General features: G+C 42.1%; 3 protein-coding genes across 3 annotated transcripts; 1 reads left to right on the top strand and 2 right to left on the bottom strand.

The window, feature by feature from the left end:
- Window positions 1–4674: 4674 nt before the first annotated feature.
- Window positions 4675–6394, top strand: LOC131285268 (proton-coupled amino acid transporter-like protein CG1139). The gene is made up of 6 exons (XM_058314121.1): window positions 4675–4793; window positions 4874–5024; window positions 5111–5232; window positions 5320–5640; window positions 5708–5920; window positions 5983–6394. Exons 1-6 carry the CDS (start codon window positions 4675–4677, stop codon window positions 6392–6394), a joined length of 1338 nt encoding a protein of 445 aa, XP_058170104.1.
- A 244-nt stretch (window positions 6395–6638) lies between these two features.
- Window positions 6639–7359, bottom strand: LOC131285267 (uncharacterized). The gene is made up of 2 exons (XM_058314120.1): window positions 7002–7359; window positions 6639–6932 (listed from the first exon to the last, which is right to left on the bottom strand). Exons 1-2 carry the CDS (start codon window positions 7290–7292, stop codon window positions 6639–6641), a joined length of 585 nt encoding a protein of 194 aa, XP_058170103.1. The 5' UTR covers window positions 7293–7359.
- A 6974-nt stretch (window positions 7360–14333) lies between these two features.
- Window positions 14334–20722, bottom strand: LOC131289066 (organic cation transporter protein). Its single transcript, XM_058318265.1, has 2 exons — window positions 20680–20722; window positions 14334–16079 (listed from the first exon to the last, which is right to left on the bottom strand). The coding sequence occupies exons 1-2, from the start codon at window positions 20720–20722 to the stop codon at window positions 14443–14445; spliced, it is 1680 nt and encodes a 559-aa protein (XP_058174248.1). The 3' UTR covers window positions 14334–14442.
- Between the last annotated feature and the right edge of the window lie 396 nt (window positions 20723–21118).

The following is a 21118-nucleotide window of genomic DNA, read 5'->3' as shown; positions in this document are numbered from 1 at the left end:
AGAAGCCGTACCACTGCATAACATCACCGCGGAACCCGTCGCGAAAGCTTTCATCGCAAATTGGATCACGAGATTTAGTGTACCCGAAAAGGCAACAACCGACCAAGGCAGCCAATTCAAATCTGATTTATTTCGCTCGCTTTCGACAAGATTAGGAATAAATCTCATTCGAACCTCTCCATATCAGCCACAAACGAACGGCCAGATAGAACGTGTCTATCGACAACTAAAAGTAGCACTAACTTGCGCAAACAAAAAGTGTTGGACCGAGGCCCTACCGATAGTACTTTTGGGAATGCGATCTTCTTTGAAAGAGGATATAAAAGCAACCGCAGCTGCACTCACATACGGTACCGTGTTACCAGGCCAATTTTGCGATCACAACCCAAGCGAACCGCCGAACGTCGATCCCGAGTACGTATCAAACCTAAGAGCCGTGATGAGAAAGCTACAGCCAAAACAATCCTCTAGCAAAACAGCAAAGTACAAGCCTACATCCAGCCAGCGTTAGAATCGTGTACACACGTATTTGTGCGAGTCGACAGCGTAAAGCCATCACTTACTCCTCCGTGCGAAGGACCCTTCCCAGTTGTAAAAAAGGGACAAAAAACATTCACCATCGAGATAAGAGGGGCAGGAGCAAGTCAGATGCGGTAGAGAGCGATCTTTTTTTGAAAAGCGAATCGGTTGAGATTCCAAAAACAGAGATCGTTAAATATTAACTAAAGGAGAGTGAGAAAAAGAAGGAGAGAAAAAAAATTTCAAAGAGTGATAGTAAAAGAAAATTATTTGAGGGAGCCGGAGGGCAAGATGGGGATATTTGACCATGGAGGAGAGCTCTTGGCAAAAAACCCTTTCGGACTACTGGCCGAAGCAGGGAGTGCCAAAAGGAAGAAAGCTTCAAAACAACATGTGAACCTGTATAGTGCCAGCACAAGCTACGGAGATGAACAATTCCTTTTGATGGAAGCAACCGAGGCAGGGGAAAGTTGCGACAAATTGAACCCGTTTCTGGTGCAAAAATCGTTTGAAAGTGTACTAGGGGACAAACCGTTAGAAGCTAGACGATTAAGAGATGAAAAATTACTCATCAAGGTTAAGTCCGTAAAACAGGCCCTAAACTTTAAAAAACTCACCAGAGTACAGCATGGCAGTGGCGCTATGAGTGTAAAAGTGTCGGATCACCCTACTCTTAACGTAGTGAAGGGCATGATAAGATCATACGATATACTAACACTGACAGAACAAGAAATACTAAAGGGACTAAAGGACCAGAATGTGACAGAGGTCACAATCATAAAAAGAAAGGACAAAGATGGTGGACTCATAAACTCAAAGCTGGCCATCCTTACTTTCAAGGCAGCAAAAATTCCAAGAAAGGTCGATTTCGGATGGTACCCACTGAAAGTCGAATTATATGTGCCAAGGCCGATGCGTTGTTTGAACTGCACGGGACTCGGCCACACGAGAAAATGGTGTAGAGGCGAAAAAAAATGCGGAAACTGCGTAGAATTAGGTCACGCTAATCAGTGCACGCAAACGAAATGTGTATCATGTGCAGGGGAACACCATACGCTGGACAAAAATTGCCCAGTGTACAAAGATGAATGCGAAATCCAAAGAATTCGCACAGAGAAAAAAGTACCGTGGCGGTTGTTTAGAGGACAGTCGCAGAGATTTAGATGGGCTCGAAAAAGGTTTAATACACAAACATCTACCACACAACTGTGGAGAATGATAGCGAGGTGCAAGGGGTGCCAAACAATAGAGGTAGCGGAAAACGCTATAAACAATGACATATCGAAAGCAAAAAAAAATTTGAATGATAACTTCAAAACGAAGAAAAACTTAGGAAAAGTATGGCGCAACCAAGTTTGTGAAGATATAGAGATATTAGATAAAGAAAAATGGAGAAGATTTTTGGGAGCAAAGAAGAACACGGCACCAGCCAAGGATAAAATCTCATACGCTATACTGAGAAGCCTAAACGAAGAAAGCTCACAACAAATCATAGACGAGATAAATGACATGTACCGAAAGGCAAACTGACAAAAAACCTTAAAACGATAACTGTAGTAGCGATTAAAAAACCTGGTAAAGACCCAACCAAGGTGGAAGCATACCGCCCAATTTCGCTTCTCCCTACATCAACAAAAATTGCAAACTCTGCAGTATTAGACCAAATTACCTACCACATTGAGAAAGCACATATCTTACTGTACACAACTTTTGGCTTTCGGAAACATAAAGCCCCAACAACGGCCATTAACTTATTAACCATCATTGTTACGGAGAATAACAGGAAAAAGAGGCACACTGGAGTGATTTTTATAGACATTAAAAGTACGTACAACAGTGTAAATACAAAGCAACTCTTAAATCTTTTAGAGTCCTATCTCATATCCCCTGAGGATATCAGATGGATAGAAGAATGTCTCATAAACAGGTGGATAGAGTTGGGTATAATCCAGGGAACAATTAGACGAAAGGTATCAAATAGGCTTAAACAGGGGGATGTATTATCCCCTACTCTTTTCAACCTGTACACAGGTGCATGTCACGACATAAATTCTAAGAAAATCAAACTCATTCAATATGCAGATGATTTCGCTGTGATAGATTCGTCCAAAGATCTTAAGGAATTAGAGATAAAACTCCAAGAGGACATTGACTGGTTAGAGAAATCCATGAATGTGATAATAAGTTTAAGATAGGGACAGACCAAATTCAACAAGCTAAAGAACATAAATTCTTAGGAATATTGATAGACCATAAACTGAAATTCCACAACCGTGTAAGAAACCAAAGATCAAGGGCGATGGAAAGAATGAATGTAATGAAAGCATTATGTAACCAGAACAATCGTCTAAGTCCAGAAAAGGCCATTCAGATTCATAGGGCATCAATAAGATGAAACGTGGAATAAGGACTTACTATGAGCCTAAATGCTAACAAAAAGGTAGTGAACCCTCTAACCATTACGATAAATCAGTCGCAGAGCCACTGGGTGCACAAAAACAACTCCAATAAGATAGATAAGTATGATAAATATAGGAAGGGAAAAATGACAGCCCTAGAAAAAGCCTTCTTGAAAAACAAACAACTACTAGAAAACCTAAATCAGAAATGCGTCAATGATAATAAGGCTGTGATACTAAAATAAAAAAACAAGTACCTGATCTAGTAGTTGAGAAAACAGAAGCAAATAAGCAAGCTATCCTGCAGCCCTGAATGGAAATGATAAATGAAAACCCCGCAGCCATATCCATGTACACCGATGGTAGTGTTAAAATGAAACTAGAACATAAAGAATTCTCATACAAACTAAAAAAACAAGACCCCGATGGGATCGGTAGAACTTACCGCGATTGACAAAGCCCTAGAATTAGCGGTTCTGGAAGGTTGGAAATACCCAATAATATATACGGACAGTATGGTAGCATGCTGGGCCATTGAACACGCTAGCAAGGAACTCAACATAGACGAAATACTGAATAGAATAATTGACAACTGCATATACTTAGAGGCGACGATTCAGTGCATTCCCAGTCATGTGGGTATCCCCGGAAATGAAAAGCAGATGATAGGGCAGGAGCAGAAAAAAAATATTCAACAAACCATAGATTGTTAATAATATTAGCCTGAAGGACATGCTAGCGATAATGAGCAAGAAAATGTGGAATGAAGCAAACGAATGACATGCCAAACAAAGGGCCAAAATTTTAAAATATTTCAAAAAGTACTAGAAAAGAAAATGTGCCACCAGAACACATCCCTAAAAGCAAGCGAGATTAGAGTACTAAATAGGCTATTAGCAGGCCATGAATATAGCAACTTTTGGCTCAACAAAATGAAAATAATGGAGGAAGGAAACTGTGATCTATGCGAAACTCAAATGACAGCTCGACATATTGTATTTCATTGCAATACAAACAAACTTGAATCGTTCTTGCACTATCATTCTCGTCATCACTATCTTCATAAATTTCAGCTACTCCATAAAGCTAGAATCGAGAAGATATTAGGCGTGTGTAACGACCCCCTTGATCTAACTTTGATAATTTTTTAACTAAAAAGTGGTCGTTAAACACGCTAAAATACGGTATATTTGAACTGGCTCACGAGTCACACGAGCATTTTCGCCATAATGTATGCAGCCGATGCGAAACAATGTTTCTCGAGGATGTGCGCCTCAATTTAGCGTACAGACGCTACGACAATGTTTTAAATCACACAAATTAACTGACATGTAATTTGTATTGTACATCTAACAGCTTGAACCATACACCATCACGAACACTCCGAGACGTGCATGACGAAAAAAGATAAAGTTTATAACTCTAATCAAGTGCTCTTACGCATCCATCATTCCATAATATGTTTTAAGCTCACAACTACCAACATGACCTTAGACAATCGGTTAACGTTTATGACATCAAATGTATTGTCCAATAGCGAATTAATTTTCACTTTACCCTTGTCTTATCTCCGAAATATTGTAGTATCTCGAGACAATTGCGGTATCTGACAAACAGCTATCTACGGTTTGATAGAGAGTTATACTGCCCTAGAAAAAAACCGGAATTATGTCGGTAAGCCAAAGAGCAGTTCCTCATTCAGTGTCTGTGATCCAACGAAGACAGTCCTTGTTAATAGCGTGACTTCTTGAGCGACATGACATCGACGGAAACGTTGACCGAGGTCAGCTCTGCTGGTGCGGATGGCCAAATCAAATATGCACCTGAAGAGGACTACGATCCATACCAACATCGTACCGTCGCCAAACCGAACTCGTGAGCGTCAAACGAAATATACTGTTTATTTTTATTTATGATCGTGCAATCAAACGAAACATTCAATCTTTGAATTACAGCACAATTGGAACGTTTATACACGTGATGAAAGGAGCCATGGGCGTTGGGATCCTATCGATGCCATACGCCATACGGAATGGAGGACTTATTTTTGGAGTTATTGGGACGTTCTTACTAGGACTACTTTATTCACATTGTGTGCATCTACTAGTGAGTAGTCTATTTCAATTCAAACTGTGTTAGTGAGTCTTAATGTGAAATACTAACATTTTATTGTGACGATTGCAATACTGCAGGTCGGTACCGCATATAAAATCTGCAAAAGAGATCGTGTCCCTATGCTGACCTTTGCCCAGACGGTTGATCGTGCAATTGCCCTTGGTCCAGTCAAGACAAGACCGTTGGGTAAAATATTAAAGTGAGTACATGCTTGCATCGGCTTCTTGTATTGCTCGAAACAAAAATCTCACGGTATTAAAAATGTATGTTTTTTTTACTGATTCAGGACATTTACCGATTACTACCTCATGATTTCGTTTGCGCCTATGATTTATATGGTGTTCGTCGGCTCAACACTACACGACGTTATCAACAGTCGTACCGATCTTGAATGGGACGTCCGAATCTATATTTTATTGGCCGCGATACCAGCGATTGTGATTACGCAAGTTAGGGAAGTGAAATATCTTGTGCCATTCTCAGCCATCGCGACGACGCTGATCTTTGCCAACGTCGTGATTTCTTTGTATTACATCTTTAGAGAACCTCTTTCCACCGACGATCGGGATCTATTTCCAACATTTAGTTCATTGACAAAATTCCTCGGGTGAGTTAAAGCGTGTAATTGGATGCATTAAAATAAATGTACTTACAAGACATTGGTATTTCCACAGAGCTGCATACTTTGCATTTGACGCAACTTCGTTGATATTCCCCGTCTCTAATCAGATGAAAAATCCTCAGCATTACCTCGGCTGCCCGGGTATCGTCAACATCAACAATATTTGCTTGGGATTCTTATACAGCTTTCTTGGGCTGATGGGATACCTTCGATACGGCGATGCAATCCAAGGCTCTATCACGCTGAACTTTCCTACCGAAGAAAAGTAAAACCACGGGTATATTAGCAACAGTTTAACAACCTAATTTATGTTTCCTTACTTACCAGCTTGGCGTTAATCATCCAAGTCCTGTCGGCTGTCGCCATTCTCTTCTCGATTGGTATATTTTTCTACGTCCCACAAGAAATCATATGGCGAAAGTTGCACCGACGGGTTCAACCACAGTGGCACATGGTCGTGCAGTCACTCGTTAGGTTCTTGTATTTGGCAGCGATCGTCGGGATTGCGTGTGGCATTCCAGATATCGGAACGTTCGTTGGAATTATCGGAGCCATCTTTAATCCCATCTTGGCTCTCTGGTTTCCTATAATAGTCGACACCGTGTACCGATGGCCTTCGGACTTTGGCTGGATGAAGTGGCGGTTGGTGAAGAACTTTCTTATGGGGGCGTTTGGATTATATCTTTTGATTACCGGGACAATATCAAGCGTGGAAGACATCATTGACCTCTACGACTAACAAGACAGGTGGTTGGAGATTTTCTTCGTGGTGCGCCAACGATAAAATAAATAAATATTAGCTTTATCAACATTTAACTTTGCCTTATAATTCCGTTTCTCATTTCAAACCATGAAGTAATATCTCCGTTGGTGTGTCTTACAAATCGTTCGACGAGATATGCACGAGATCCAGTATGCTCAAGTGCAATCGTTTTTAATGTCTACTATTTCATAAACAACACTTTGCTTGAATGCAGCATAGTTTAATACCAATATCTTTGTGCATAATTGGCAATAGCATCCATGACGAATTGTTCATAGGCTGTAGGATAAGCATTCCCACCCGCGCTAGGCGCACCCAAATTTCGAAAAGGCATCGAATAATAATTATTTGCTGGCCGATTAAATGAATTATCGGGTCCACAATTCGCATCATATGAGGTTCGTGTTTTGTCAAAAGAATTGTTACTGTTTTGCTTCCTGCGCGATTTTCCAACGGGCAATATTTGTTGCACGTTAGCAGGTAATACACATGCCGAAGGACCATGGCCATTGAGCTAGATGGATGTAAGAAAAGTAGCTGATTTAGAGTGAAATAGAAAGTACTTTGCAGAATAATAACTTACCTGTACAATATCCGGCATCGACCGCAACATTTCATCGAGCTGCTGGAAACCGAAACGACGATACGGTACCTCTTCGCCATTAAGGAGTTTAAAATGTTTGTTCAATTGAGTAACCGACATTGCACCGCCTGCTTGTGATATCAAGAGCGCTCGAATCCTATTCTTTAGCTCATCAATTGTGTAGCTAGAATAGGAAGAGCACCTCAGTTTATCGTCTCCACTCCCAGTTCGAGGTGGTTCTTTAAAAGATGTTGAAGTCTGATTTTGCCGATTTGGACTGTTTGAAGACATTTTTCCAACACTTTCCCTAGTATTTTGTGAATTGCACTGTGCTCTTACTGGAAGTACCCAGGCGGAAGGACCCTGCCCATTGAGCTGGAAATTAATAGATGAAAAACATTCTATCAAAACAGTTGCTAATGTATAGCTTCATAGCATTCACCTGCACAACATCCGATAATGATCGTAGCATTGCACCAAGGTGCTGAAATCCGAATTCTCGATATGGTATATTTACCAGTTGTCAATTTACACCCAGAGTGACTAGACGCTGAAACACGTGAAAACACACCCACAAACCAAACCAAACAAACCACAAAAAACCACACGAAAACCCAAACAACAAAACAACAACAACATCAATAGAAGTAACACACCCACATAACACACAATAACACCCTCAAACACTACTAAACCAATAATTAAATTCCTTAAACTCAATCTCCACGTGCCGACAAAATGAGCATCCGCACTAACACAATTAAACTAAACCTTGCGAATGTCCCGAAGCCACCATTTCAAATGGTGCACGAAATGGTGGCCAACCAGCTAGGGCTGGGGCAGGAAGAGGTCTTAATGTTACAGTGCTGTCGCCTCGAGCCGGTAATTTATGTAAAAGTGAAGAGCCTCGAGATCGCGAACCGAGCCGTTAAAGCAGGGCAGGGAACCACGCTTACGATAGAAGGAACATCCTATCTAATACCAGTTTCGTTGGCAGATGGGGCGGTCGAGGTAAAGATCAGCGACGCCCCAGACGAGGTGACGGAGGAGGAGCTTAGGAAAATATTTAGCCAATACGGAGATATCAAAGAAATGAAAGCCCTAATGTGGGGCAAACAGTACTTGTTCCCTATCAAAACGGGGGAATACGTGGCCCAGATGGTGATCAAAAAACAAATCCCCCAAACATTAGTGATCAAAAAGGACTGCAAAATAAAAGTGAAGTACCTCGGCCAAGAGCCGGAGTGTAGGTACTGCGGTAAGAAAGTGCACGTCGGGAAGTCGTGCGCCCAAAGCAAATCGTTCGCAGATGTAACAAAGGAAACCACCCACATCCCACCAGTTCAAAAACCGAAACAAAAAATAAAACTCACACTACCGATATCAGCCAACGTCCGGATGGAGAACATCCGAGGGAGTGTAGCCTCCGAACTCCATCAGGACACTGAGATGAGGTCGGTCGACCAAAAATGCGAAAGCACAAGGCAAAAAGTAATAAGACCATTCCCGACAAACAGTGAGGAAAACACAAAAAGGGGAAAAGAGACAGAATTCAAGAGAAGAAACAGTCGGCCGAACAGTAGAGACTCGAGCGGCGAAAGATTATAAAAAACCCCGCACACACACACACACACACACACACACACACACACACACACACACACACACACACACACATATATATATATATATATATAGATATATATATATATATATATATATATATATATATAAGTACAATAAAAACACATTTACAAACACACAAACAAACAACACTCTTTAATATCCTACAAAGGATGGGGACAAAGGGGAACAACAAAATCACCATCCTCCAAACAAACATAAACAGCCTAAACAAAAACAAGGACGAGTTACAAAGAATCATGGTGGCCAAGGACATCACGGCGGCCTGCATCATGGAGACGTGGCTGAGCGACGAGAAACCACAAAACACAAATATACCAAACTATCACCTAGTTAAGACAAACAGGCACGACGGCTATGGAGGCACAGCCATATACATAAAAAAAAATATTAAATACGAAACATCCAACGAACCCATAAACAACAACCACATACAAACAACAGAAATCACCCTAAAACAACCCAAAATCAAAATAATTGCAGCATACGCATCACCAACCACACCAACTACCACCTTTAAACAAAATATAAACACCCTATTCACAAAGTTAGACCAATCCACAAGTACCATCATCACAGCTGACTTAAACTGCCATCACTCATTATGGGGGAATGCATGGGACGATACGAAAGGAAAATTCCTCGCCGACGAGATCGGCGAGACAAATTTAACCCTACTACACAATAACGAAACCACCTTCGTCCCGTCAGACCCAAATAAAAACGGAACCGCAATAGATCTCACTATCATATCGGAAGACATGATAGAAAAGAGCACGCGTCTAGTATCCGACATCCATATAGGGGCAACAAACCACAAAACAATATTCACAACCATAGAGGCGAAAATCCCCACTACACAAAAAACGTACATCAACAAAACAAAACTATTCAAAGAGATAAACCAAATGCAAACCGGAAACGAACAGAACATCAAAAACATAAGCAAAACTATACAAAAACTTATTAAGCAAAACAAGCATATTCAACACAAAAAACCAAAAATCTGGTGGAACAGACATACAGAGAAAGCATGGCACGAAAAAAACAACGCACAAAAGAAATTCAACCAGAACAACACAACCCAAAACAAACTAGAAAAAAACAGAACAATAGCGAAATTCAGAAGAACAAAAAATGAATACAAGTCACTTAAATACGAAGAAACACTAGCCCAAATAGACAGCCAAACCAACACCAAAGAACTATGGAGATTAATCGGCAACCTAGAGGGCAAAAACACAACGATACACAACGAAAACTTAATCAAAAGCAACAAACAAGCAGCACAAGAATTCCTGAAAAAGAACTTTCCAAAAAACAGAAAAGGGCTAAACTATATGTACCCAGGTCTCCCCACGGAAGACCTAATAAACACAACCACGTGGAAACACATCATTAACAAAAAGAAAAACACGGCCCCAGGGCACGACCAAGTTTCCTACGAAATACTAAAAAACCTAAATGAAACAACAACAGAAAAAATCATCGAAGAAGCAAACCAAATGTGGCGAACAGGAAAACTGAAAAAATCATTCAAAAAAATAACAATAATAGCGATACCAAAACCAAACAGAGACCACCTCGACATAAACAATTACCGCCCAATAGCGCTCCTCCCCACCATAACAAAAATAATGAATACCGCAGTACTACACAAACTCAACGAACAACTAGCAAGAAACAAAACCATCCCGGACTCCTCGTTTGGCTTCCGACAAAAAATGACCACCAACCACTGCATAAACTTCTTAGTAAATCATATAAAAAGCAATAACAACATACACCGCCACACAGGAATCATATTCGTAGATCTAACAAATGCATACAACAATGTTAAAACAAAACAACTTATCCAAAAATTAGAACAAAATAACATAACTCCGGACATCACCCGATGGATAGCAGGATTCCTAAAAAACAGAACAGTCCAGATCACAACCGATAACAAGATAGTGAGCAGATTGGTGTCTGACGGCCTCCCTCAAGGAGACGTATTATCGCCAACACTCTTCAACATATACACCCAAGACTTTCACGACAGATACCAAACCCCGGAAATTATACAATACGCAGACGATTTTGTCATAATAATATCAACCAACTCCCAGGAAAATCTAAAACAGAAAATGCAAGAGGCACTAAACAGGTTCACCAAAACAGCAAAGAAACTAAGCCTTCCAATCAATACAAGCAAAACAAAAACAATGATCTTCAGCAAAACTCTAAACGCAAACACAATCCGGATCCACATAGCCAACGAACCCATAGAACAAGTAAACACATACAAATACTTGGGAGCATGGATCGACAAAAAGCTAACGTTCCGAAAACAGATAGAAACACTAAAAAATAACGCAAGAAACAGACTAAACATCATCAAAAGGATTAGCCATTTCAAGAGCAAAATGAACCCCAAGAAACTAATCGCAGTACACAGAACACTAATCCGCAGCACACTAGAATACGGAACGTCGTACCTAAGCAATGCCACACAAACCCCCCTCAAATCCATGAACACAATAGCCTCACAATCACTGAGGAAAATCTCAGGATGCACAAGGACAACACCAATTAACACCCTCTATGCCATCAACGCAGAGGTACCATACCACATCAGGAAGAAATACATAACCACAAAAGAGATAGCAAAATCCATAATGTACTCCCCAACAAACAGAACACAACTAGAAACGCTCCGAACCGAGAACCGAAAACCAAGATCAAAAACATTCATGCAAAAAACATACGAAGCAAACCTGGAGCTGTTCAACAAAATGAACAATACCGTCCTGAACGACCTAAACAAGCAGACCAAAATACGACACAGCCTAGAGGAACAGCTTAACAAAAAAAACCCCAACGAACAACGCCTAATGAAAACGATCTTCACACAGGAAATAAATCAAACCAAACGAACGAACCCACTAATCTACACAGATGGCAGTCTGTCGCAAGAGGGGAGTGGTATTGGCATATACATAACAAATGCCCGCCAACCCAACAGATATATTGCGAGCAGCTATAGACTCACAAACCACACACCCATCACGTCAATAGAGCTAAGTGCAATTGAAAAAGCCCTAGAAATAGCCGAACAGAACCAAATACGAAACCCAATACTATACACAGACAGCCAAGCAGCCTGCAGAATCATAGACAAAGGCCAAACAGAAACTCACCTAGACCAAACCATCCACAATATACTAAAAAAATGCCAAAATATAAACGCCGAAATAAGATGGATCCCTGGACATCTGGGGATACCGGGCAATGAAAAGGCGGATGAACTAGCGAAAAAAGGATCCAGAGGAACCAAACAAATCACCAATAACCTCAGACTGGAGGACATCATCCACACTGCCAAACAACAGATGATACAAGAAACAAAAATCTGGTACAAGGACGCGTGCAAGAAAAAGGGGAGAAAATTCGAGGCTTACCAGCCCGATTTCGAAGCAACACCTTGGCACCAGAACATACCACTCACCGCAACCGAAATCAGATCCGCAAACCGAATCCTGGCAGGACATGACCTGGCCAATTACTGGCTCAGCATCATGAAAATAACCGAGGAGGGGGAATGCGAGAAATGCAAAGTACCAGAGACAGCATCCCACAAAATCTTCAGATGCAAAAAATACCAGAGAGCAGAGAACATTTCCCTGACCAACTTCAAAAAAAGATGGAAAGACAAGGATGGGAAATACATAAAAACCATAATCAAATTTGCCAGAGACAACAAAATCGAATTCTAAAAAAAAAAAAAAAAAAAAAAAATACAGCCCCCTAACAACATAGTAGCAACCCTCCAGTACTAATAACAACCATGCCCCTCGCCTCAATCCCCAAGGGAGACCAGCGCGGACGAGGGAGGGGCGTGGGATATGAGGGGGGTGGAAAAAAAAAAAAAAAAAAAAAGAAACTAATACCATACGGGGACAACTAACTATAACAACCAAAGTAACCATTTAACACCAAAACCAAAACCAACAACAAACCAAACACCCAAACCAAAGCAAGAGAATCACCCACGGGACTAGGGGATAGTCCGGTGGGGGATTTCCATTTACCAAATCCAAAACAAACCTAGCCCTACGTCAGATAAACCCAGCTGTCACACAGCTCACGGTGGCCGAGCCTGTCAAGCTGACACTCGACACCACGAGGCCTGTGAACTGACAAACGAGAGGAACCACCCCTCTCGTCGATGGCTGGTGGACATATGGCTGTCACAGTCGGTCCTACAGCACGAGCCCCTGCATAGGAGCTCGTGTCAGAGTCGGTATGCCTCTGAGTACGAGTAAGGGAACTAACGTTCGACTTAACGTAGGAGGATATACCCCGACTCGCATAAAAGAAGAAGAAGAAGAAGGTATATTTACACCTTCATGTTGTTTGAAGAAATTATTCAATTGTGTAACCGTCATTGTACTAGCGTTAGAAAATACGATAGCCTTAACTAATTTCTTCACTTCACCTATTGTATGATGAGGTTTCACAACCGACTCATAGTTAAAGCACGGATTCTGATCATCGTTTGTATTACGATTTCTTACACATCCAGTTCCTTGGCGTTGCGAAGAACGCAATTGATGTGGTTTGCGATTGTTTCCGCTATTTTTCTGTTTATCAATCATTGCTTTTATATGCTGTGTTTTCTGCGTCACCAGGGGTAAAACAGTTGCTGCAGAACCCTGCCCGTTGAGCTGCGGGAAATGGGGATGTGATTACAATTCAAACTTTTTTTTCAAGGGTTTTCAAGGGGACTGAACCTGCAGAACACCCGACATTGAGCGTAGCATCTCATCAAGCTGCTGAAATCCGTAGCGTCGAAATGGTATCTCTTCACCTTCGTAAGCCTTGAAGTCTCTGTTAAGTTGTGCAACCGTCATTGGAGTTCCGGCTTTAGAAATTACCATCGCTTGTAGTAGCTGTTCGATTTCCTTCATGCTGAAGCTAAGAATTCTTCATAAATCCAAACCATATGTGGTATAACAAAAACAAGCTTAACCTTATCAGGCCACAATTTTTACCTTGATCTTTACGACAGTGAAAATATCGATGACGTAGTTTGATTGTTTGATTACTATCTCTGAAGATAATATCAACTGCAGCAATAAACTTGTTCAATTATCTTAACGTAATTGACGCTGTAGCGTACATTAGCTAACAATATGTTTTAAGCACATTCAATGATAACAAATTAGAGCACTGCTTTCACACTGTTGGCCACCTGTCGAATGGCGAACAGGTTTTTACGGTTATGATTTACGATTTTGACAGATGTCATAGTGATTACCATATCAAAGCCTAAACAAATGTTTTCAATTGATTGGCCAAAACATGGGAAAAACCTACCAATCATGCATTCTCTATTTAAATGGAGTGTAAAAGAAAGTTCGAGAATCGAAGCATGCTTTGAAGGTATCCATTTCAATTGAATTAATGTGAACAGTGAAAAGTAACCTTGCAAAAAAAAAATAGCAGTGTTGACCAAGTAAACCCGGATTAAATTGTTTACGCACAAGCATTACTTTATAGGCTTTGTATTTCTTTTTCCAATGATATAGAATTCATGTTTTCGGTCTAATATTCGTTTCTTACTTTTGCAGCTCAAAATTGTTTGCTAGAGTGTGATAGTAGTGTTTAACCGCGTAAATGAAAATCATTGTAATTCGTGTTTTGAGAACCTCCGGCAAAGGTCACCGTAGAACTACATCTGTTTTATTTTTTGCTTAAGAAACTAGTCAAACTGCAATTAACTTTAACACCGATGCCAAACGAACCGTCCGACCTACCGACTGCTATCGCCCTTTCTCAGTGGAACCATCTGCTGCGGTGGAGGGAAATCTTCCGTGTGTGTCTTGTTGCGACCCATACAGCTCGAAAAAGCCGTATCACCCCGGCCAAAGTTTTCACCGTCCAGTAAGCTCTGTGGCATCGCTTTGCCCATCGTTTCCGGCAGGAACAATACCCAGGTGCCGGATATCAGCGAAATCACACCGAAAATCACGGCCGGTATCTTCGGATCGAACGAGTCGAGGAGGGTGATCATGGGTGTCATGGCACCGGCCAAACGAGCGCACATAGACCCAAGACCCATGGCCGAGTTACGTACGACTGTCGGGAACAGTTCGGCCGAATAATTGTAGATTACAGCAAACGAACCGGCAATGAACAGCTTGCCGAACATAACGATTGAGGTCGACTCGGTGCTGCCGCGAGTGAGATAGGCGGCCACGATGCAACAGATACCACCGACAATCATCAGAGAGCTTGTTATCGATCGACGGCCGAGCCGGTCGAGCAGATAGCTGATCGAGATGTAGCTCGGGAACTCCACCAGGCCCATGAGGAACAGGATCAGGAACGGGTTGCCACTTAGCTTGCCGGCACTCAACGAAAGTCCGTAGTAAGTGATGGAGTTGGCGAACCAGCAGAGGCACACATTCAGGGTCATCTTGCGAAGGTTAGGTGTCTTGAAGAGGTCTGCCAGGCCGGCCGAGTTCGAGCTCGATTCCTCCACATTAACTGTTTTGGCGTCAGCCAGGTAGTATTCCTTATCGACGTTCAAACCTCGACCATTCATTCGCACTGCCCGATCGACGATATTGACTGCCTCACGTTTGCGTCCCTGCATCCACAGCCAACGTGGCGACTCGTCCATAATCCACCAGTGTGCCACCAGCAACAGACCGTGCAGACCATACACCACCTGCAGGATCATTCGGTTGGGAATGAGTGCCCCCCAGGCGGCCACGAGCATGATGCCGCCTGCGAACGCACCCTGGAAGGAAATGCCACAGGGTGTTCGCTTGCTCGGTCCCACCAGTTCCATCGTAAGCACGAAACCCGTGATGTAGCTACCAGCGCTACCGAAGATACCGTACAAATAGCGCAGCGCCAGGAACGAAAAGTACTCCGGGGTGAAGGCAACGGCTACCCCGAGAACTAACTGCATCAGTGCGGACCAACAGAACACCTTCTTGCGGCCAACCTTATCGGCCAATCCTCCCAACCAGACGGCACCAGTGAACACGCCCAGCATGTAGATCGTCTGGCCGAGCGCACCCATCCAGCGTTTGTCGCACACCAGGTTCCACTCGATCGCCCTCGATGACTGGTAGTAAGTGTTGTTGTAAACATACGAACTGCAAGCGATCGTCGAGTGGTTGTCAGACTGCAGTGGGTCGTACATCAAGCAGGAATCCAGTTCACCATCTGCGTTCTTAGGGATGTACTCCAGCAATTGGGCAAAGGTCGGTATGATCGTGCCATTTGCCGTTGCGTTCGCCGAGTCCAATGCCTCCACGAAACAACGATGCTCAGGGACGGCGGCCACCGTCACTAGAGAGAGCATATGCAGGCCGGCTGTTACTGCGGCCAACAGATGCAGAACGAACTGGAACGCTTGGTACCGGCCAAAGTCACCTGTAAGAGGGTAAGTGAAATGAATTAGTTTTCGTTATTTCAAAACTGTACACTCGGACAAGAAATTATCCGTAAAGTCACCAATTTTGAGTGGTTGTCTCAACGAATACCTGACCTAGGACAAAAATTTAAACGACCTATTGTAGATATACTACTATTCTATCCAATGTGTCTTAACATTTTGAAAAAGTTACTTGTAGTTCCTTTTGTTATTAAGAAATCCTATGCTCTCATCCTAAATCTCAAGCCATATCTCAGGACCTTATACTGTGTTGGATTAAAGAGAGTACAACTAGGTTAAACCCTGCAAAGAGTCATCCCTCGTAGTTACTCTATCACGATAGAAGAATGATTGCTCGAAAAGTTATAAGGAACTCCATACTTAGAGTTCTCAAACATGGCATACGGAATGTCTATATGATCAATGATCTTCTTATTCTCCTTCTTCTTCTTCTTCTTCTTCTTGGCGTAACGACCTCTATGCCTGCCCTTTAAGGGCTTTCGAGACTTCTTTCCCTGTTGTACGTGGATAGTCAGTCCTCTCGTACAGGAGAGGGTCCGGTCTTGGTTGGGTTTCGAACCCACGCCGTCATCAATGATATGATTGGGATTAAAATTGTAAAGGCTTTTCGTCAATTAAATTTACATTTTTCGAATTAGCTAATCGCTGTATTTTGATGCACAGTATCAGTTGGCACTCTGTTTTATACACTGTTGTGGCAACAAAAAATCCCAAAAGACAACAAACAATAATGACTAGACGTCGAACTCAACCATCAACACGAGCAACATTGTTCCAACTATAAAACACAGTAGTTGAGACTTTCTCTTCCAATCCCATTAATCGAACTGGAAACATTAAGTTCATTAAAAATCATCTGTAGGACATGGTCTACTTGGCCGAAATGCTTGGACAAGCCATGCTTGAACAGCCAACTTTAGATGTTCAATAATATTCTCTCTGAGCAAAAAACTGATCTAAAGATTTGACCACGTATTGTCCAAGAGTGGCCACTGTATAAGGCCGTACAAATGAGAGTTGCTTAGTTAAAGTTGCAATTGGTGGCTGTACGGATACTCTCTTGGCTGACTGTATAATACTAAAATTAACAAGTAAGAACATCTCCCATGTTTGCGATCGTATAGATATCTGAGTATTGCATGAAGAGTGCAATCGTTATTGTCAATTTTCCACTTTGTGCGTACGTGTTACACACACATTAAATTGATTATTTTATCGATCAATTGATGCTGCGTCTCATTGGTTAATTGGATAAATACGGCAATGCTCTAATTGCGAATCATTTTACTGATTTTCCGCTCTTAGCTCACATCGAACCAATGCTAGAGATGTTTTACTCTCTAACTAGCTCTTTTGTTGCCAACTGTAAAGAAACAGCATGTCAGCAAAACAGGAGTCTCATCGATCCCTGATGAAACCAAAAAAGTAGCTTTATTTTCGCTACTTTTCTGTTGTTTAGTATTTAACTACTTTTCTTTTGTTGTAAAGAATTATAGAATCTAAATTTATAGAATGTATATCGATAGATTTGTTGAATATTCGCAAACAGTTTCTTTTGTTGATTTGAAGTCATTTTTATATTTTTTTAATTTAGTGTATAATTTCATTCATATCATTTTGCTGTTAATTGCCCATTTTAATTAATTTTTTTTACAATCAACTGTGAACGGTAAATTACATTTGGAGTTGTGTACACTATTGCGTAACCGGAGGTATCATTTTTGATATTTAATTGACAAACATGTCTTAAAATGATTCAATTTAAACCTTGCGTATATCTTCGAACATATTGATGTGTTACGTTTATCTCCTTTTCATTCATACACACCTACATACATTATTATAAGAAACCCTTCACGGGTTTGTGTCACCGCCATAGCTCCCAAATATGGGTATCTGAAACGCACAAAGTATGTGGGTTACCATTAACAATCAATCAAATATTGACATTTGTATTTCGTACCATGTTCGCGTCTATAAAACCGTTGAAATTCAGGTTTAGCATCGACTATATGTGTTCAAACTTGCATAGTTGTCAAGGTTGTTAGTAGATTACGATAGAAAAAGACATGCAGTATTAGCACACATATTCTACAAAGGCAACCTATTGCCAGTAGAGTACTAACGAAGGTTATGTACAAAATATATTCTCACTTGGTTTGATATTCCATCCGTTATAATCTACTACAGCAATGTCAATTTGCAATAGATGCAAAAAAAGAAACTGCTAACAAACTTTGCTAATGATCTTGCTCTTGATCTTACTAGCCGCAGACAGTCAGCAACAAAATAGAGAGCAGTCAATCAAATGGGACATAGTTTACAGCCCTGTTGGCATCCACCATTAGCATCTCGGTAGTAAGAACGTCATCGATATGTTCAAGCACGCCGGCTATCGGTTACGATCCGTCATCTGTAACCATGACTTTTATTCCTCCTTGTCACGCTCATCTTCTGGGATGTGTCTTCCTGCTCCTCTGCCGTGTGAATTCCGATCGGCAGACAAGGCAACTAAGGCGATACTTCTCAGGGTCGCTCGCCAAAATTTGCTATCGTAAAACTCAATTTGTATCAATTGAGAAATTCAAGGGTTGTAAAAGAAGCGTATGCGGCTCAACCGTATCATCGCAATGCATGTGTATGGTGCTGCTGGCGCCGAAATTTACGTTAATTGAAACGCGTACGCCTTTCCCGAAGAGGCATTCCCTGTACGATTTTATTCGTTTAACGTGCGTCTTTCGTGGCTATACAACAATCTCCGATGGTGTCCAGACGGGCTACAAATTTGGACTTAAGTTGCTACTACCACTTCGCATTGTGACAATGACCTGGTATCGTGTGAATAAAAAAAAAAGGAACATCGATTTACCATAAATGAACAACCACCGGCCTGGGGTATGTGCGTGCATCGGGTGGAGGTAGTTATGGCGAGCGATATTTACCTTCAAGAATCCAGTTTACAACCGCAAACCGTGCCCCTTTTGTGGCTCAGCTTCCGTTTGTTTGGTTTTTCCGTTGACAGACTTGTTCGCACCGCGATCGTAACACTGTCAATCGCGGAGAGTAACGATAATTTTATGGTAATTTAAAATCAACATCTCGTTAATACGGCGTGTAAATGTGCGCTGGTGCGCCTTCATCGTACGGGGCGTTATCGCTGTAGGCGATGACAAGATAAGGGTAACTCGAGCAGAAATTGCGGCCCACCGTTTTCCGATGATTTATGGAAGTTATATTCAATCCCCTTTTTTCACTCAAGTGCGTTGTATCCGATCGTTTAAAAGTACACACACTTTACATAATAATAACTCTGACATTCTTGTTTCGCTCACAACCCGAAGATGATTCAATGTCGGCCGAACGGTCCGGTATGCTGGGATGTAATTGTTTCAACTGATAGGCTTATCGCTCACACACTGGCCGTTTGACCATTACCCGATGATTGTGCTGGCTGGGGCCGTATTACTAGGGCGAAGTTTGAAGGACAAGCAGTCAAGACAACAATTAAAAGCACGCACGTGAAGTGATGAAAGGTTATTTTTCTTGTATCGATCATGGCAAGTTCTTTTTTTCCCATGCCATTCTAAAAGTGTAATGGCATCCAACGACGCGCTACAACTTGTGTTGCGTAACTATTGAGAATCAATGTTCAATTTGTATTCACTTCGGGCGTCTGCTCCGTTGAAAAAGTAATGAAAAATTCATGGTTTTTTTCAAGAATTTATAACAAGAATGGTCTAATGAGGAAATTGTAAAGTAGCTGTTGTGACAATATTTTTGTTTTTCTTCTTCTAAATTTGCCACAACTCCTTCTCTCGCAGAAGAAGAAGGGGTATTTTTCAATCAAAAGCCCCGGTGATGGGATTTTTGTTTGCAAGTAAATTCAAATGACCAATCGATCGGTCGTAGTTGGCCAACGTGTCTGTGGAACAACACACGGCTACCGCTCTTGCTCTTACATCTATCCATCGTGGCTCCGGGAAGAACGAGAACCCCCGTGAGTTTTACACTTCAATAATTTTATGCGAACTTTGAAAAAATCACACACCACATACACATTAGGTTAAGAAAAACCCTGCCCTACGGAAATGTATTTTATCATTTGCCTTGCCGTGGACTTAATCGACGGCCTTCGCTACTTACTCGCACTCGATGCTGCACTCATGAAACGGGGTCTACACGCTTGAGAGCTTTCGAGCTGTGCATCGTCATGGTCAAGGATTGAATACGGTAAAGATGCGGTCCATGTCCGAATTAAAAAAAATTTTTTTTGCACTTCGTCTTTTTAGTCACTGCACGGTGGATTGTTTTTGATCCATTTTATAAAATTTATTGGCTCGCCCAATGTGTGGTGTGTGTTAATTCTGCCGCCTTTCGTTTGGCTGCCTACGTACCCCAAAAACCGAGCCGTACGATTTCACTTTCAAATTTATTTGCCCCTGCCGGAGCACCGGATCCCAACACATTTGCCAATCCCGGGCGCCCTTTCACTGACCTCCTCCGTGGCGGCTTTGGTGGCACGGTTCGGTGAGGGGTGGCAAAAAAGTCACTGTCACGATCATGAAAGCCATTACTTACCCAACAGTCCCATCAGCTCCTCCAGCTTCTGATCGATGGCCATGGTGGCTGTTGTGGCTCGCGCTCCTATCGGCTTGAAGTTCGCCTTATGTCGATCCGCAGCGTGCGCGCGCGCGTTTCTTTCGCTCGGAGTCTCGACACGTACTGAGCCGCGCAGAGCGGCGTTGAGTGGCCACTGCGACGTTTACGAAGCACACCCGATCTCTAGCACGCAAACCTGTGTCGTCACTGTTTTGCGCCCAGTAACCAGCACCGGCAACAGCACCGTGGTCGCCGTATCGCGAGCCGCTCGGCAGTACTTAATGTCGTCACCGGTGTGAAGAATGCTTTTGCTTTTGCTCGCGGAAGAAGCAGCCGCCGGTGTGGACGAAGACGCGTGGCTGCCTTTCGCCAGGCGTATCGGTCACCGCGAGTCGGTAACAGCGGTTTGCGATTTTTC

This window comes from Anopheles ziemanni, chromosome 3, assembly GCF_943734765.1.
Source record: "Anopheles ziemanni chromosome 3, idAnoZiCoDA_A2_x.2, whole genome shotgun sequence".
Taxonomy (NCBI): domain Eukaryota; kingdom Metazoa; phylum Arthropoda; class Insecta; order Diptera; family Culicidae; genus Anopheles; species Anopheles ziemanni.
The sequence above is the reverse complement of the archived record's forward strand: the minus strand, read 5'-3'. Positions and strand labels throughout refer to the sequence as shown.

Coding starts and splice junctions, on each gene's coding strand:
- LOC131285268 (XM_058314121.1), top strand. CDS start 4,675: ATGACATCGACGGAAACGTTGACCGAGGTCAGCTCTGCTGGTGCGGAT. Junction 5,233..5,319: donor CCGTTGGGTAAAATATTAAA/GTGAGTACATGC, acceptor TTACTGATTCAG/GACATTTACCGATTACTACC. Junction 5,921..5,982: donor AACTTTCCTACCGAAGAAAA/GTAAAACCACGG, acceptor CTTACTTACCAG/CTTGGCGTTAATCATCCAAG.
- LOC131285267 (XM_058314120.1), bottom strand. CDS start 7,292: ATGTCTTCAAACAGTCCAAATCGGCAAAATCAGACTTCAACATCTTTT. Junction 6,933..7,001: donor CGATGCCGGATATTGTACAG/GTAAGTTATTAT, acceptor ACATCCATCTAG/CTCAATGGCCATGGTCCTTC.
- LOC131289066 (XM_058318265.1), bottom strand. CDS start 20,722: ATGGCCATCGATCAGAAGCTGGAGGAGCTGATGGGACTGTTGG. Junction 16,080..20,679: donor GGAGCTGATGGGACTGTTGG/GTAAGTAATGGC, acceptor ACCCTCTTACAG/GTGACTTTGGCCGGTACCAA.